The sequence below is a fragment of the Nerophis ophidion genome, linkage group LG10 (assembly GCF_033978795.1).
Source record: "Nerophis ophidion isolate RoL-2023_Sa linkage group LG10, RoL_Noph_v1.0, whole genome shotgun sequence".
Classification (NCBI taxonomy): Eukaryota; Metazoa; Chordata; class Actinopteri; order Syngnathiformes; family Syngnathidae; genus Nerophis; species Nerophis ophidion.
The window spans coordinates 47,610,718-47,629,539 of NC_084620.1; the positions used below are offsets into that span (position 1 = coordinate 47,610,718).

The 18,822-nt window shown below is 41.0% G+C and overlaps 1 protein-coding gene across 2 annotated transcripts in view; it reads right to left on the reverse strand.

Moving 5' to 3' along the window:
• LOC133560924 (uncharacterized) overlaps positions 1 to 18,822 on the reverse strand; it is a 42,517-nt gene that overhangs the window by 21,183 nt on the left and 2,512 nt on the right. The window contains exons 4-11 of one of the 2 annotated variants that reach the window (XM_061913967.1): positions 18,656 to 18,810; positions 15,451 to 15,515; positions 15,287 to 15,380; positions 13,400 to 13,669; positions 13,047 to 13,331; positions 11,040 to 11,276; positions 1,590 to 1,907; positions 1,421 to 1,524 (exon numbers count right to left, since the gene is read on the reverse strand). In XM_061913967.1, coding sequence (XP_061769951.1) covers positions 1,421 to 1,524; positions 1,590 to 1,907; positions 11,040 to 11,276; positions 13,047 to 13,331; positions 13,400 to 13,669; positions 15,287 to 15,380; positions 15,451 to 15,515; positions 18,656 to 18,810 — 1,528 coding nt within the window. Of the gene's footprint in view, positions 1 to 1,420; positions 1,528 to 1,589; positions 1,908 to 11,039; positions 11,277 to 13,046; positions 13,332 to 13,399; positions 13,670 to 15,286; positions 15,381 to 15,450; positions 15,516 to 18,655; positions 18,811 to 18,822 lie in introns of both variants that reach the window. The other variant, XM_061913966.1, reaches the window with a different exon arrangement.

Here is an 18,822-nt window from a genome sequence, read left to right on the forward strand (position 1 = left end):
TGATTGAAACTTTTATTAGTAGATTGCACAGTTCAGTCCATATTCCGTACAATTGACCACTAAATGGTAACACCCCAATAAGTATTTCAACTTGTTTAAGTCGGGGTTCACGTAAATTAATTCATGGTGCCTCGGTGTGCACTGTTAACACAACGTGCGGTGCGCTACTTATATGCCCGTGTCATTCAGCTCACCTGCGAACCGAACCGAAACCCCTGTACCAAAACGGTTCAATACAAATACACGTACCGTTACACCCCTACCAATACATCTTTCGAACATTTAGGCCTCACCCATACATCATAACATTTAGGCCATACTCATACATCAGAACATACAGGCCACACCCATACATCATCAGAACATACGGGCCACACCCATACAGCATATTCAGGCCGTACCCGTACAGTATTTTGTCAGCCACCGATTGTGCAAGTTCTCCCTCTTAAAATGATGACAGAGGTCTGGACTTTTCATCATAGGTACACTTCAACTGTGAGAGACAGAATGTGAAAAAAAAAATCCAGGAATTCACATTGGAAAATAAGTACTTGGTCAACCATCCACAGCTCTCACTGATGGAAGGAGGTTTTGGCTCAAAATCTCACGATACATGGCCCCATTCATTCTTTCCTTAACACGGATCAATCGTCCTGTCCCCTTAGCAGAAAAACAGCCACAAAGCATGATGTTTCCACCCCTATGCTTCACAGTAGGTATGGTGTTCTATGGATGTAACTCAGTAATTTTCCTTCTCCAAACACGACGAGTTGAGTTTATACCAAAATGGATACATGGATGATACAGCAGACGATTGGGAGAATGTCATGTGGTCAGATGAAACCAAAATATAACTTTTTGGTATAAACTCAACTCGTCGTGTTAGGAGGAAGAAGAATACTGAGTTGCATCCCAAGAACACTATACCTACTGTGAAGTATGGGGGTGGAAACATTATGCTTTGGGGCTGTTTTTCTGCTAAGGGGACAGGACGATTGATCCATGTTAAGGAAAGAATGAATGTGGCTATGTATCGTGAGATTTTGAGTCTAAACTTCCTTCCATCAGTGGGAGCTTTAAATGGTTGACCAAATACTTATTTTCCACCATAATTTACAAATAAATTCTTTAAAATTTCTACAATGTGAATTCCTGGATTTTTTTTCCACATTCTGTCTCTCACAGTTGAAGTGTACCTATGATGAAAATTACAGACATCTGTCATCATTTTAAGTGGGAGAACTTGCACAATCGGTGGCTGACTAAATATTTTTTTGCCCAACTGTATATCATCAGAACATTTAGGCCACACCCATACATCAGAACATTTACAACATTTAATTTCTTCGATTAATTCTGGCATTTTTTACATTTTTGCATGAGTCAACAGAAGAAAGTCAAAACGAAGTGAACGTCTCACCATATTTTGGACGCTGTCCAGCATTGCTGCGGTTGCCTCGGAGATCTGGTTGTCCTCATCCTCAGGCAGGGACCCCGGCACCACAAACCTTATTGCATTAACTTCTGCTGCGGCAAAATCAATCACTTTTAAGATAAATGCACTCATCTGAAAGGGGCAATCAACTGACCTTTGTCCTGATGGCTGTGATGTCCAACACCGCTCACAAGGAAGCCGTAGATGGACCGGTCCACTTTGAAACATAAGGTGGTGCGCTCAGAGCTCCACTGTGCCTCGCACTGCTCCCACACCTCCAGGATGTAGGTCAGGCCTTCTTTCAGCCCCGGCAGACGGAGCCACGTCTCGCTCAGGTTGCCCGCTTGGAGGCTTCCGCCGTTCTCCAGGGACAGGGCGTAGGAAAAGACCAAGGTCGAGGCTTGCGTGCCAGGGATCCAAGAGGCCGTGGAGTCGTTTGTGCGGTACCTGAGCGCCAGCACACCGCGGGGGGCTGGATTTAAGCACAAAACACAACAAAACGTAGTCAGGTAACTTAGTGGTGAGTATTTTGTGTGCAGTCAGCATAAATGACCTGGAAATTTGTTTGCAGTAGACTTGTCAGTGCGCTGCAAACTAAAACCACAACAGCCCTACCACGAATTGATTAACGTGGACCCCGACTTAAACAAGTTGAAAAACTTATTCGGGTGTTACCATTTAGTGGTCAATTGTATGGAATATGTACTGAACTGTGCAATCTACTTATAAAAGTTTAAATCAATCAATCAAAAAACCACTGTCAGTATGATTCAGTGCACTGCAAAGTAAAACCACACTAACAAAACTGTCAGTATGATTCAGTGCACTGCAAACTAAAACCACAATAACCCTGTCAGTATGAATCAGTGCACTGGAAACTAAAACCAGAATAACAACCCTATCAGTATGTTTCAGTGCACTGCAAACTATAACCACAATAGAAATCCTGTCAGTATGGTTCAGTGCACTGCAAACTAAAACCCCAATAACAACCCTATCAGTATGATTCCGTGCACTGCAAACTAAAACAACACTAACAACCCTGTCAGTAGGATTCAGTGTACTACAACTAAAACCACAACAACCCTGTTAGTATGATTCAGTGCACTGCACACTAAAACCACAATCACAACCCAGTCAGTATGATTCAGTGCACTGCAAACTAAAACCACACTAACAACCCTGTCAGTATGATTCAGTGCACTGCAAAGTAAAACCAGAATAACTACCCTGTCAGTATGATTCAGTGCACTAAAAAACTAAAACCACAATAACAACCCTGTCAGTATGATTCAGTGCACTGCAAGCTAAAACCACAATAACAACCCTGTCAGTATGATTCCGTGCACTGTAAACTAAAACCACAATAACAACCGTCAGTATGATTCCGTGCGCTGCAAACTAAAATCACAATAACAACCCTGTCAGTATGATTCAGTGCACTGCAAACTAAAACAACAATAACAACCCTGTTAGTATGATTCAGTGCACTGTAAACTAAAACCACAATACCAACCGTCAGTATGATTCCATGCGTTGCAAACTAAAACCACACTAACAACCCTGTCAGTATGATTCAGTGCACTACAAACTAAAACCACAATAACAACCCTGTCAGTATGATTCAGTGCACTGCAAACTAAAACCACACTAACAACCCTGTCAGTATGATTCAGTGCACTGCAAAGTAAAACCACAATAACTACCCTGTCAGTATGATTCAGTGCACTACAAACTAAAACCACAATAACAACCCTGTTAGTATGATTCAGTGCACTGCACACTAAAACCACAAGAACAACCCTGTCAGTATGATTCAGTGCACTGCAGGCTAAAACCACAATAACAACCCTGTCAGTATGACTCAGTGCACTGCAAGCTAAAACCACAATAACAACCCAGTCAGTATGATTCCGTGCACCGTAAACTAAAACCACAATAACCCTGTCAGTATGATTCCGTGCGCTGCAAACTAAAACCACACTAACAACCCTGCTCTGTATGATTCAGTGCACTACACACTAAAACCACAATAACAACCATGTTAGTATGATTCAGTGCACTGCACACTAAAACCACAATAACAACCCTGTCAGTATAATTCAGTGCACTGCAAACTAACACCACAATAACAACCCTGTCAGTATGATTCCGTGCACTGCAAACTAAAACCACACTAACAACCCTGTCAGTATGATTCAGTTCACTACAAACTAAAACCAGAATAACAAACCTGTCAGTATGATTCAGTGAACTGCAAACTAAAACCACAATAACCCTGTCAGTATGATTCTGTGCACTGCAAACTAAAACCACAATAACAACCCTGTCAGTATGATTCAGTGCACAGCAAACAAAAAACACAACAACCCTGTCAATATGATTCAGTGCACTGTAAACTAAAACCACAATAACAATCCTGTCAGGATGACTCAGTGCACTGCAAATAAAAAACTCAACAACCCTGTCAGTATGATTCTGTGCACTGTAAACTAAAACCACAATAAGAACCCTGCAAGTATGATTCAGTGCACTGCAAACTAAAAACACAATAACAACCCTGTCAGTATGGTTCTGTGCACTGTAAACTAAAACCACAATAACATCCCTGTCAGTATGATTCCGTGCGCTGCAAACTAAAATCACAATAACAACCCTGTCAGTATGATTCCGTGCGCTGCAAACTAAAACCATAACAACCCAGTCAGTATGATTCCGTGCACTGCAAACTAAAACCACACTAACAACCCTGTCAGTATGATTCAGTTCACTGCAAACTAAAACCAGAATAACAAACCTGTCAGTATGATTCAGTGCACTGCAAACTAAAACCACAATAACCCTGTCAGTATGATTCAGTGCACTGCAAACTAAAACCACAATAACCCTGTCAGCATAATTCAGTGTACTGCAAACTAAAACCACAATAACAACCCTGTCAGTATGATTCAGTGCACAGCAAACAAAAAACAAAACAACCCTGTCAGTATGATTCAGTGCACTGTAAACTAAAACCACAATAACAACCCTGTCAGTATGATTCAGGGCACTGCAAACAAAAACCACAACAACCCTGTCAGTATGATTCGGTGCACTGTAAACTAAAACCACAATAACAATCCTGTCAGTATGATTCAGTGAACTGCAAAACAAAAAACACAACAACCCTGTCAGTATGATTCTGTGCACTGTAAACTAAAACCACAATAACAACCCTGCCAGTATGATTCAGTGCACTGCAAACTAAAATCACAATAACAAACCTTAATACAATATTTCCACACCATATCTCACACATTTCAATCTGATCTTCCTTTTGTGGAAAAAAAATCTTAAGTGGAAATGTAGAGAACCCACAAACCCAAACTAATGACTTGGTAGAGTTAGATGTCTTAAAAATAATGTTTAATCAAGCAACCTTCAAAACAGAGGAAGTCATTATAATGCAAAAGAAAGTGAGATCTTCAATAAAAGGAGATTTAAAAATAAGTATTTCAATCAGAGATATTGGTTTGTAGAACAATCTTGACAGTGAATGTACTGAAAAAAAAATAAAAAAATATGATAAAAAGATTTGATTTGGGGTAAATGACTGTTTCCATGGTTAGTGATCCAATATGTTGAAAAATGGCTCAAATATTGAACAAATGTAAATGTGTGAATAGGGTCGGATATTAGTTTTCATTCATGATTTATTTGAAAATTATGTTGATAATTTGATAATATGTCTTACCTCATACACACACACACACACACACACCATAATACTCCTATGTTGAAGCACATCAAGCGGTGCGGCTTCATAGCTTACCAAAGTCGTACTAAAACATTTTGATACATTTTTTAGCGCCGTGTGTAATGTTCTATATTTCCAGTGGAACATATAAATTGTTGGTGTTGTTTACTTTTACTATTGCCTTCATTATTCAGTCTGCACATATCTCTTATGTTTGACAGCCATCTACTGGTCACACTTATTACACCATTTACCAAAAAAAATTGCTTTGAGGTCGGTAAGCAAAACCAGAATTATTACGTACATTAGGCGCACCGGGTTAGAAGGCTCACTGTCCAGTTTTGAGGGGGAAAAAGGATTTTAAGTGCGCCTTGTAGTCCGGCAAATACGGTACAATATCATACTGTATGTACATTGTACATCTAAACTTTATAACTATTACACAGTTGGTAAAACCATTTCCTGTGGGCATGGACCGATTATTGTTGCTGATATTTTGATGTACATACTGAATGTCTTTTTACAGCAAATCTAAACAAATATGGTAACAATATTTAGCAACTGAAAATAAAATAATTATTGAAGTAGATAATAATAAGCACTGATCAAGCCACGGCCATTTTGTCCTGCCTGGAAAAAAAGTAACTGTTTCGCTGAAGCCCGATTTTAAAAATAAATTCCCTTAGGAATAAAAATTACTGTCACTGTCAATTCTCCTCAAGTAGGTTTTGATATCCAAGAAGGCATTTATTTGAGTTATTCTCACAAGGCCACACCCACTTTCTCTCCTTGCAATTCTGATTGCCTACAGTACTGTTCCTCTCTTGTGCTAACATGAAAACTTGCATTTTTTTTTTAATGGAAATTCCTGTTATTGTTTTTCCTTCCTGAGTGTTTTTATTACTGCAGCGATGGAGTCGCCCGACAAGCCTCTGTCTGCAACACTCGCAGCGTGGGCTCATTAAAGGAGCGCCACAAATTTAATGTTCCGTGATTCAGAGATGGCTGGACATGAAGACGACAGAAAATATATCTCTAACAAAAATGCAAACTTTGTGTAACCATCTTGACAACTATGAGAGGATTATATAAGTAAAGAAGAGCAGGCTGCAGCTGACACATTCTCATACTTTCTGTAGCATCCTGGAAGAAATGATGTCAGCCAACTTGAAAAAATGTTCAACTATAACCTACGTGAAGGACTCCAGAAGTGTTTTTATGTAAATGTTGACAATGTTTCAGAAACTTTACAATGTATTAAAGCCATAAAGTGGTATAAAATGGAGTAGATGAGTTATTGTGATGTAGTTTAAGGACCACTGCTCTTTTCTATTTATTTACTTCCCCTGGGCTCAATCCTAAGAAAGCATTATATTTCTTTTCATTGTAATGCTGATGACACACAAATTTATTTTCCATTAAAGGGACGGCGTGGCGCAGTGGGAGAGTAGCCGTGCACAACCCGAGGGTCCCTGGTTCAATCCCCACCTAGTTCTAACCTCGTCACGTCCGTTGTGTCCTGAGCAAGTCACTTCACCCTTGCTCCTGATGGGTGCTGGGTAGCGCCTTGCATGGCAGCTCCCTCCATCAGTGTGTGAATGTGTGTGTGAATGGGTAAATGTGGAAGTAGTGTCAAAGCGCTTTGAGTACCTTGAAGGTAGAAAAGCGCTATACAAGTACAACCCGTTTTAAAGACAAATCATGTCTCTTCAATGCAGCCACTACTTGCTTGTCTTGATAATATCAAGGCCTGGATGGCCCTAAATTTCAATTAAAAAAAGAAGACAGAAGTAATAGTGCTTTGACCTAGTGGTACCTGTGAGCTCCCCCCTGTTGACGTTGGCCCCTTGGCTTTGCACAATAAGCCCATGGTCACCAACCTGGGCTTTCGTATCGACAGTGATTTCAAATTGGCCAGTCAGATTGGTACAGTGGTGAAAGTCAGCTTTTTTATACTTATGTCAGCTGGCCAAGGTTAAAAACCTTCTTTCTAGGCAACAGTTTGAGACAGTATTCTATGCCTTCATCACATCTCGGCTAGATTACTGTAACTCTTTGTATTTTGGAAATAGTCAATCCTCCCTCTCATGTCTGAAGCCGGTCCAAAATGAAACTGCCAGACTTTTAACTAACATGAAAGAGAGAGCAAATTACTCCAGTTTTTGCCTCAATTCACTGGCTGCTTGTGTCTTTTAGAGTCCATTTTAAAATTATCTTACTCATTTTTAAATCCTTATGTGGTCTTGCCCCATCTTACCTCCCTGAGCTGCTTCACCTCTATGCCCCCACCCTTATCAGCTGATCCTGGAGGTACCCAAATCAAACTGCAAGCTTCGAGGAGACAGGGCCTTCTTTGTTGCGGTTCCCAAACTCTGGATCGATCTCCCTCTCCATGTGAGACAGGCCCCTTCTTTGGCTACTTTTAAGACCCTTCTTAAACACCATTTTTATTCACTGGCTTTTAACTCAGCATGAGACTTTAAACAGTTTTTAACTTTTGTAACTGTTTTTAACTGCTTTTTATCTAACAAATTATTCTTAGGGTAATTTTTGCTTTTTCAATGTGTATTTTACTTCTGTTTTAAATATTTTTTAGTCCGTCCTTTGCCTATATTTCTGGTGTACAGCACTTTGTTCTTTAACTGTGGTTGTTTTTAAAGGGTTTTACAAATAAAGTTGGTATGGTAGAGAAATGTCATATGTTGACCTATTTCCCCAGGAGATGTTCCATATTTTGAAATAAAATGTTGATGTTCCTCTTAGACACACATAATAAAGATGTTTGATGTTTTTAGATGATACATTAAACACAACATCAAACATTACGTCACTACTGGTCCCACCTTTCCTTGAAAATCATGTTAAACAACTTAAAAGCCTTGTACGGTTTATTGACATAATATTCACCTTTAATAGGGACGTCGTGGCGCAGTGGAAGACTAGCCGTGCGCAACCCGAGGGTCCCTGGTTCAATCCCCACCTAGCACCAACCTCGTCACGTCCGTTGTGCCCTTAAGGAAGACACTTCACCCTTGCTCCTGATGGGTGCTGTTTAGCGCCTTGCATGGCAGCTCCCTCCATCAGTGTGTGAATGGGTAAATGTGGAAGTAGTGTCAAAGCGCTTTCAGTACCTTGAAGGTAGAAAAGCGCTATACAAGTACAACCCATTTATCATTTATAATTTCCTCAAAATATCGATCATTAGCCTCCTTGCCTACTAATAATCGGTAGTGGCCCTGAAAAAAAAAACAACAAAAAAAAAGTGTCGGGCAGTCTTTAATTTCCCGATTTGACATTCCCAGCTGGGATCGACCGATCGTCAGCGCTAATATTTAGCATTTTGAGTTATATCAGCTTTTTAAAATTGTTTAGACCAGGGGGTCTTAAACATGCGGCCCGCGGGCCAACAGCAGCCCGCGAGACATTATGCGGCCCGCACTTTGATATGGCAATTTAATGTTGGTGCGGCCCGCAAGTTTAAAATGACCGGCGCTTGACAGCGTCATACTTGCCCACGTCCCCGATTTTCCCGGGAGACCCCTAAATTTCAGGGCACCAATTCTCTCGAAGCCTTCTGTGGATTTATACCGTATCAACAATATTCAGGGAGTGCCATAATGGCACTGCCTTTAGCACCCCTTACATCCTGAACTGGCAGCCTGGCAGTTATATGTTGCATCTGGCCATGTAAGAGGCAGTGTGTAATTGCAAGATCTATTTGATCAACAGCTACACAGGTCACACTGAGGGTGGGCGTAAAAAAAACTTTGACACTGTTACAAATATGTTCCAGACTGTGAACCCACACCAAACAAAAATGACAAACACATTTCGGGACAACATCCACATCGTAACACAACAGAACAATCACCCAGAATCCCATGCAGCCCTGACTCATCCGAGTTACAATATACACACCCCCACTACCACCAACCCTCCACCCCCATCCTCCCTTCTTGCGTCGGTTGAGGTGTTGTATATTACAGCCAGGGAGAGTCAGGGCTGCAAGGTGTTCTGGGTATTTGTTCTCGTGTTTAAGTTGTGTTAGGGTGCGGAAAGTCTCCCAAAAAGGGTTTGTCATACTTGTTTGGTGTGGGTTAACAGTGTGGCGCATATTTGTAACAGTGTTAAAGTTGTTTATACGGCCATCCTCAGTGTGACCTGTATGGCTGTTGAACAAGTACGTCTTGCAGCCACTAACATTGTTCTGCACAAGTCTCATACAACATATCACAGAGCCGGCATATTGGTTGTGTGATGATACAGGGTGCGCGATGACATGTAGTAGAGCAGTAGTCCTCTTTTAGGGGGTGCGCGAATACCTGGAGGTACTTAAAAAGGTATGTCAAGGGGCAAGTGAGATTTATTATAAAATTATTATGAAAAATAGCAGCAATTCATAAATCCTTTATTATTGAATAATACTTCAATGAAATATGAATGTAAGTTCATAAACTGTGAAAAAATGATACAACAATCCAACATTCAGTGTTGACAGCTAGACTTTTTATGCACATACTCCATAAATGTTAAATATTTATTTTTTTTGTGAATAAATGTTTAGAATGAAGTTGATGAATCCAGATGGATCTCTATTACAATCCCCAAAGAGGGAACTTTAAGTTGATGATTACTTCTATGAGTAGAAATCTTTATTTACATTCACTTGTTTATTTTTCAACAAGTTTTTAGTTATTTTATATCTTTTTTTCCAAATAGTTCAAGAAAGACCACTACAAATGAGCAATATTTTGCACTGTTATACAATTCAATAAATCAGAAACTGATGACATAGTGCTGTATTTTACTTCTTTATCTCTTTTTTTCTACCAAAAATGCTTTGCTCTGATTAGGGGGTACTTGATAACAAAAATTTTTCACAGGGGGTACATCACTGAAAAAAGGTTGAGAACCACTGTTGCAGAGGACGTTAAAAGCAGTGCAGTCACGGCAGCCATTAATAATAACGGCCGGGTGAAAATTGGGACAAATTCGGGAGAATGGTTGCACCGGTAGATTGTCGAGAGGTGCACTGAAATTCTGGAGTCTCCTGGAAAAATCATGAGGGTTTGCAAGTATGTTGCTACGGCGGGAAAGCCATTCATAGAAGGTGAATTAATTAAAAAGTGCATGTTAGATTTTTTAAGAAATATTTTCCTGCGGCCCAGCCTCACCCAGTTTCTGCATCCGGTGGCCCCCAGGTAAATTGAGTTTGAGACCCCTGGTTTAGACATTGATAATGAACACTAATATCTAACCTGTATTGTTTTCCTTACCATCGTTTCAAACAAGCGTCTGCCATGTTTTGATCAGACATACACGTTAAAATAAAGTGGTCAGTTTGGATCTGTCCCCACCATTGTGCCGCCATCTGATTGGTTACGCTAACTGTGCAGGATTAATAGGCATAGCCAATCAGAAGTGAGGTCTTAGGCAGGATGGTCAAACTCGCCGTGAAGAAAGTAGAAGCTCCGTAAAATCAGAAAACTCCAAATATGGCAGTCCTCTACAAGTCACAACTCCTAGGAACAAACTTCAAGCAGTTATTTACTTATTTTTATTCACCTTCATAAGAGATGATACTGTGCCAAGGAACTCCCTGTATTTTTTAATGTAAATAAACATGCTTCATGTGTTTAAACAAAGTTGGTGTTTGTATTAGTATTATTCTACATTTTAACGCCAATTTGTCACTTCTACTGCACATTAATATCTGCTCTAAATATCGTTATCGGCCTCTTCCATCACTAATAATTGGCATCAAACCTAAAAAAAACTACATAGGATGATGTCTAATTTTCAGGTTGACCTTATGGTGGTCGAGTGTCCTGATATTGAAAAAGATGATTGGCCATCACCAACAATTACCTGTGTGTACCTGCAGCGTCATAGTCTCCCCACAAGCTGCTTCCACTCTTGCACGGTAGCGGCGGCAGGGCAGCAGCCCCTTCACCGTGTAGTTGTTGGCGTGGGTGATGCTCTGCAGCGTGTCCTCATGGAAGACCTTGAACATGGGGTTGGAGCGGGTGCTCCTCACATCCCAGCCCAGCGTGTAGTTGTCGGGACCCCGCGAGATCAGACGCAAGGCCTCCATGCCGGAGTGAGCTGCGGTGCAAAGGGTAACAGCTTAGCGGAATACGTTTTGATTTCAAAAAGGCCCCTTCATGTCAAATGGACTTTTGAAACGAAGACAGTCTCGGGCACGGGCGCCAAACTCAAGGCCTGAGGGCCACATCTGGCCCGCCACTTGAATTTAATTGGCCTGGAAATAATACAGTCAATTAGGGCTGGGCGATATATCGATATATCAACGGGTTTGTCTCGACTATATCGTGGTAAACAAGTACACATTCTCACGCAGTTGCTTTTAGCTGCAGGTATTACACTACAGGCGTTTCCCACTCTTTTTAGTATTTCCTCCTTACAGAGACGTAACACCAAGCGCACTTTCTTACACACGTCACATACTGTCGTGTGTGCAAAGTCAAACGCTCCCGCTGAACAGACAGGTAGCGACATGGTAACATTAGCTGTGATGCTAACAGTGAGCTGCGGGTAGTAATACGAGAGAAAGAAGGTGCGAATCTGGTAACAAAGGAAGGAAGAAATGATTCCCAAGAAAAACAGCACCGGATCCATCGTCCGGCGGTGGTTTGGCTTCAAGCAGGAATATGTTCAACATTTATGCAGCAAAAGCGTTGCTACAAAAAGTAGCAGCACTGCTAATGTAGAATGATTTGAAAAGTCACCCTCCAGAAAAGGAAGAGTGCTTGAAACTCTGCAGGAACATCTCCAACCGGTGTCACATCAACAAAATGCCGAACCAACTATTTCCAGTTCAACACCGTAAGGAAAAAAAAAAAAAAAAGAGTCAACAACTGAAGGAGATAGCGTCCGCAGGAACCTATTTTGCAGCTCATTTTTATTTGACAGTTATTGAAATATCTTGTGTGACATCATGCACAAAGTGCACTTTTTTTGTTTTTAATTATTGCAGTGATGTTCTGTACAAAAAGTACACTTTAATTTAGTGTTGTTTTGATATGTCATCTTGGTGACATCATTCACAAAAGTGCACTAATAGCTTGCTTTAAAATGTCTCTGACAATCTTGCACTATCGGTTTTGGAAATGACGTGAATGTTTGTGCCATTGTTTAATTACTGTTTAATAAATACAGTTTTGGTAAATTGACTAAGTTGTGATTTCCCTCTCTGCAGGAAAGTTTAAAATGAGCATATATTAATGCAGTATGAAGAAGAATGTTTTAATGTAGACACATAGAATCATCATACTGCTGTGATTATATGCATCAAGTGTTCATTCAAGGCTAAGGCAAAATATCGAGATATATAACGGGTATTGTGAAATGGCCTAAAAATATCGAGATATTAATAAAAGGCCATATCGCCCAGCCCTACCATCAATGCAGTACTTTTTCCCCCCCACAACCACCATATTCAACAACTTTGTCCAGCACCAATGGCTGCCCAGCCCCCAAAATGCATTGTCAAATGGCGTGCCTTTTAGAGCCCTATGGGGACGGCGTGGCGAAGTTGGTAAAGATGCTGTGCCAGCAATCTGAGGGTTACTGGTTCAATCCCCACCTTCTACCATCCTAGTGACGTCCTTCGTGTCCTTGGGCAAGACACTTCACCCTTGCTCCTGATGGGTCCTGGTGAGCGCCTTGCATGTCAGCTCCCACCGCCAGTGTGTGAGTGTGTGTGTGAATAGGCGAATGTGGAAATACTGTCAAAGCGCTTTGGGCTCCTTAAAAAGGGGTAGAAAAGTGCAATACAAGTACAACCCATTTACCAATTTTGTTGCACAGGAATCTTGGGCCCCGACAAAACGTCACACATTCCAACAACCTCACCAGTGTTTCCATGGTTGAAGATCATTTCACTGTAACGCCTCTCACTCCCTGCCCGGCAGACGCTTTGCAGGCCAAACGTGAGCTGGGCGCAGGGCTGCAGCTCAGACAAAGCCAGCGTAAAGTTGCTGGTGGCGTGCACGTCCCCAACCACGCGCTGCGTGCCCTCCAGATGGAACGATGTCAGCAGGAAGGAGGAGAACCTGGATCTCTCAGGGAAGTCCCAGGTCAAAGATATGCTGCTGCTGTTCCACCGACTAACCTCAAAGTGGATAGGAACGACTGGATCTGATGGTAAAATACAACTTTCATAACTGCCGCTGTCAATATGATCCGGTCATCTGTGCAAGCCATACCAGTCAGGCAAGAGAGGCACGGGACGAGGTCAGTGTCTGCAATGTCCACACACATCACATAGAGGGTGCAGGAGGACAGGTTGGTGAAGTGAAACTGGCCATCAGGGCTCATCTCCTTGCTCAGCGGGTCTTCAAAGCTCGGGTCCAAGCGGTACAGAGTCCCAGTGTTGCTGCTGCCAGAAAGCGGGAATGCCTGGTTCTCCTTCCATGAAAACAACAATGTAGAGGAAGACCTGGACTGCACTTCAAATGGGTAACTTGAAGAGTGACCTGGGATGGCGACAAAGTCAATCAAAGATCATCAATTTGATGATCAACAAACTGATAGACTCAGCAACCGTGATGACATTAAAATATACAGTCCTGGAATTTTGCATCAACTTTGAACGTAGGGCTGGGTAATATATCAAATATACTCGATATATTGAGGGTTTGTCTCTGTGTGATATAGAAAATGACTATATTGTGGTATTCGAGTATACGTTCTCACACAGTTGCGTGCATTACAATACAGGCGTTTCTCACTCGTTCTTGTCCCTCCTTCTCACAGGAGACGTAAAACACGCGCGCATACTGTCGTGCGTGCAACGTCATACGCCCTCGCGGAGCAGAGAGGTAGCGGCATGGGTAACGTTAGCTGTGATGCCAACAGTGCGGTGCGAGTGGTAATACGAGAGAAAGTAGGTGCGAAACTGGTAACAAATGAAAGAAGAATTGATTATCAAGAAAAACAGCAAGGGGTCCATCGTCTGGCGGTGGTTTGGCTTCAAGCGGGAAGATGTTGACCAGACAACCGTAATATATCAAGTATGTGGCAAAAGTGTTGCTACAAAAAGTAGCATTACTGCTAATGTGTAGCATCATTTGAAAAGTCACCCGCTAAAAAAGGAAGAATGCTTGAAACTCCGCATGTCAACATCTCCGGCCGGTGCCACACCCACAAAATGCCCACGCAACTATTTCCTGATCAAGACCGTATGAAAAAAATAGTCAACAACTGAAGGAGATAACATCCACGGGAACCTAACACATAGCGAAAGACATACACTATTTGATTTCCTATTATGCAGCTCATTTTTTATGACAGTTATTGAAATATCTTGTGTGACATCATGCACAAAAGTGCACTTTATTAGTTTTTAACTATTGTAGTGGCATTCTGTACAAAAAGTGCACTTTAATTTAGTGTTGTTTTGACATGTCGTCTTAGTGACATCATGCATAAAAGTACAATAATAGCTTGTTTTAAAACGTCTCTGACAATCTTGCACTTTCTGTTTTGGAAATGACATGAATGTTTGTGCCACTGCTTAATAACGGTTTAATAAATACAGTTTTGCTAAATTGACTTAGTTGTGATTTCCCTCTCTGCATGAAAGTTTAAAAAGAGTATATATTAATGCAGTATGAAGAAGAATGTTTTTAATGTAGACACATATAATCATCATACTGCTGTGATTTTATGCATCATGTGTTTATTCAAGGCTAAGGCAAAATATTGTGATGTATATCGTGTATCGTGACATGTCCTAAAAATAGAGATATTAATAAAAGGCCATTTCGCCCAGCCCTACTCGAAGGTGTTTCTGATATTCACTCATTCTTCTGTAATTCATATTCTAAACAAATATGTGTTCACAAACGGTCAACATACAAGTTTAAGGAAAAATAATTCTGCAGTTTTCAAGACGGATCACATGTTGGTGTTTTGTTTTTTGTAAACAATAAGATTGAAAACACATCATGAAACATGTGTTGAACGTTGAATCAGTCAAAGTGAGAACTTTACGGAGCTATCAAAATGCTAAGTGGAAGCATGGAAAAGTGCCAAGTGAGACACAGTAGTACAGTAAGAGATGAAATACATAAAGAGTCACATTTTCTCACCCAGAGCCAGGAAGAAGTTGTCCTCCTGATAGAAGAAGAGTGTTCCATTTTTACATGGGAAATCCTCGTAAGGGTCCAACAAATCCAGCATACTCTAAACACAAGAGAAGGTCTTTCTAATATTGAACCATAATCATTTGAATAATAAGCTGTTATTCCTTCACCTGTGTGGTAAATGTTGGATGTTTCTGCGGTTTCTGTCGCCCATTGACTTTGGTTTGCATGGCATCTGACAATTAGACATCAACACATCAGAAATACACATATCTGCGGTGTTGGCGCTAGGAATTTTCAAAATGGCATCAAGTCATAAAAACGGGGTCCCACAGTAAATCTTTGGGGTCCCACTTCTTTGTAACCGTTTTGAAAACAAATGATAAATGTATGCATTATCCTATTATATATCACATTCTGTATTGTTTTGGAAAAAGGTTGTCATAAACGTTCATTTAAAAAATTATACAAAACGCAATTGTTTATGCATATGTAAATGTATTTAGTTATAAACATTAATTCACTTTCTTCATGGATCTAAACTTTACCGCTGCCGGTAGTTTTTTATATATTTGTATATAATAAGTTGTAGGTGTATTTATTTCAGTATAAAAGTATAAAACTTTTTTTGCTTGGGTCATGAAATGATGATAATGGTGTGCCAGGGCATACATGCATTATTTATTTAACGCTTAAATCTCTAGTCTACATCAACTTGTTATCAACTTAATTATGTAATTTCCCCTTGGGGATCAATAAAGTACTATCTAATCTAACTTCAGATCTATCGTCAATTCTAAGTTTTGTTTTATGTTGTTTTTTCGTTTGTTTTCTTTCCCTCTTGTCAAAGAAAACTTTTTTTATGGCGAACACACAGAACGTCAGTGTTGCAAGGGTTTCTGGGTATTTGTTATATTGTGTTTATGTTGTGTTACGGCGCGGATTTTCTCCCGAAATGTTTGTCATTCTTGTTTGGTGTGGGTCCACAGTGTGGCGCACATTTGTAACAGTGTTAAAGTTGTTTAAAACGGCCACCCTCAGTGTGACGTGTGTGGCCGTTGAGGAAGTATGCTTTGATTGACAATCAATCCACTTCTTTGCTCTCTCGATCTCTCTCCCTCTGCCCCTCCCTCACGACTGTTTCTGCGTGTGCACGCCTTCACAATTGTTTTTTTGGTTTTAACCCATCTTAACCCTGTACGTACATTGGAATTACACACAACCTTGACACGAAACGCCGGACATTTGAGGTATTTAAGAAACCCCGCCTGGACACCCCGGACAGTCCCGCAAAAGAGCACATGTCCAGGGAAAAGACGACGTATGGTCAGTCTAATGCAGTGGTACTCAACCTTCTTTCAGTGATGTACTCCCTGTGAACATTTTTTAAATTCAAGTACCCCCTAATCCAGGGGTCGGCAACCTTTACCACTCAAAGAGCCATTTTGACCCGTTTCACAAAATAAAGAAAATAATGGGAGCCACAAAAGTCTTTTGAAATTTATAATGAAATAACACTGCTTACAGAGTTTCTTTTACTTTGTGCTATGTTTAAACCAGAGGTCTCAGCAACCCGGACTGCACCTTAATATGAAAATGTAATGTTAGTGCGAGCGGCAAAGTTTTATATGAATGCCGCTTGACCACATCACACTTACCAACCCTCCCAAATATTCCTGGGGATTGATGAACGTCAGATCAACTATTCTCCAGAATATCTGCCGGTTATCACCCGAACAACGATAAAAATAGCATTCTATGATAGCGCTGCCTTTAGCGCCCTCTACAACACGTTCAATCAGCTTGCCAGCCCAGTCACATGTCGTATGAGCCTTCTGTTGACACACGCAAATAATTGCAAGGCATACTTGTTTAACAGCCATACAGGTCACACTGAGGGTGCCCGTTTAAACAACTTTAACACTGTTACCAATACGCACCACACTGTGAACCCACACCAAACAAGAATGACAAACACATTTCGGGAGAACATCCGCACTGTAACAACGTAAACACAACAGAACAAATACCCAGACTCCCGTGCATCCCTAACTCTTCCGGGCTACATTATACACCTCCGCTAGCACCAAATCCCCCCCCCCATCCGTGCGTCGGTTGAGGTGGGCTGGGTTGGGGGGGCGGGGTTTGGTGCTCGCCGGGGTGTATAATGTAGCCCGGAGGAGTTCAGGATGCATGGGATTCTGGGTATTTGTTCTGTTGTGTTTATGTTGTGTGGATGTTCTCCCGAAATGTGTTTGTCATTTATGGTTTGGTGTGGGTTCAGAGTGTGGTGCATATTAGTAAGAGTGTTAAAGTTGTTTATATCACAACCCTCAGTGTGACCTGTATGGCTGTTGAGCAAGAATGCGTTGCAGTTGCTTTCGTGTGTTAACAGAGGCTGAAAATGGCATGTGAAAAGCCAGCATGCAGGTAGCGTGGTGTAAAAGCAGACGCGTCGACAAGTTTTAGAGGACGATAAAGGCTTTGCCATCACCGCTCACCCTCAATATTGTAGTCCGGGTGAAAATCGGAGAATGTTATACCCGAGTGATTTCTGGGAGAGGTACCAAAATCCGCAAACTTCCGGAATAATCGTTGGGATCGGCAATTTTGCAGCTAAGCCACATCAGAGTGATCAAAGAGCCGCATGCGGCTCCGGAGCCGCGGGTTGCCGACCCCTGCCCTAATCAGAGCGAAGGATTTTTGGTTGAAAAAAAGAGATGAAGTAAAATACAGCACTATGTCATCACTTTCTGATTTATTAAATTGTATAACAGTGCAAAATATTGCTCATTTGTAGTGAGTGGTCTTTCTTGAAATATTTGGAAAAAAAGATACAAAAATAAGTAAAAACTTGTTGAAAAATAAACAAGGGATTCAATTATAAATAAAGATTTCTACACATAGAAGCAATCATCAACTTAAAGTGCCCTCTCTGGGGATTGTAATAGAGATCCATCTGGATTCATGAACTTAATTCTAAATATTTCTTCACAAAAAAAGAAATCTTTAACATCAATATTTATGGAACATGTCCACAAAAAATCCAGCGGTCAACACTGAATATTGCATAGTTGCATTTCACTTCACAGTTTATGAACTTACATTCATATTTTGTTAAAGTATTATTCAATAAATATATTTATAAAATATTTTTGAATTGTTGCTATTTTTAGAATATTTTATGCCCTTGGCATACCTTCAAGTACCCCCATGGGTACGCGTACCCCCGTTTGATAACCACTGGTCCAACGGAATATGTACTGTACTGTGCAATCTACTAATAAAAGTCTCAATCAATTGTGTGTGGACACGGATAAGGTTAGGTGTGATTTATGGCTTAGTGTAAACGGGAACCTAGTATTGCATGCTGACCTGGGGAAATGGTCAAAGACCACGTGTGAATTTTCTCTCCATACTCCAGAGCCAGCTTGTTTTCCACGGCTGCGGGTAAAGGCAGTGACGTCATCTTGCCCACTGTTGCAATGGGACTTAAGTCGGTGTCGTTGAGCCAGATGCTGCCATCATTGCTGGGGGAGACA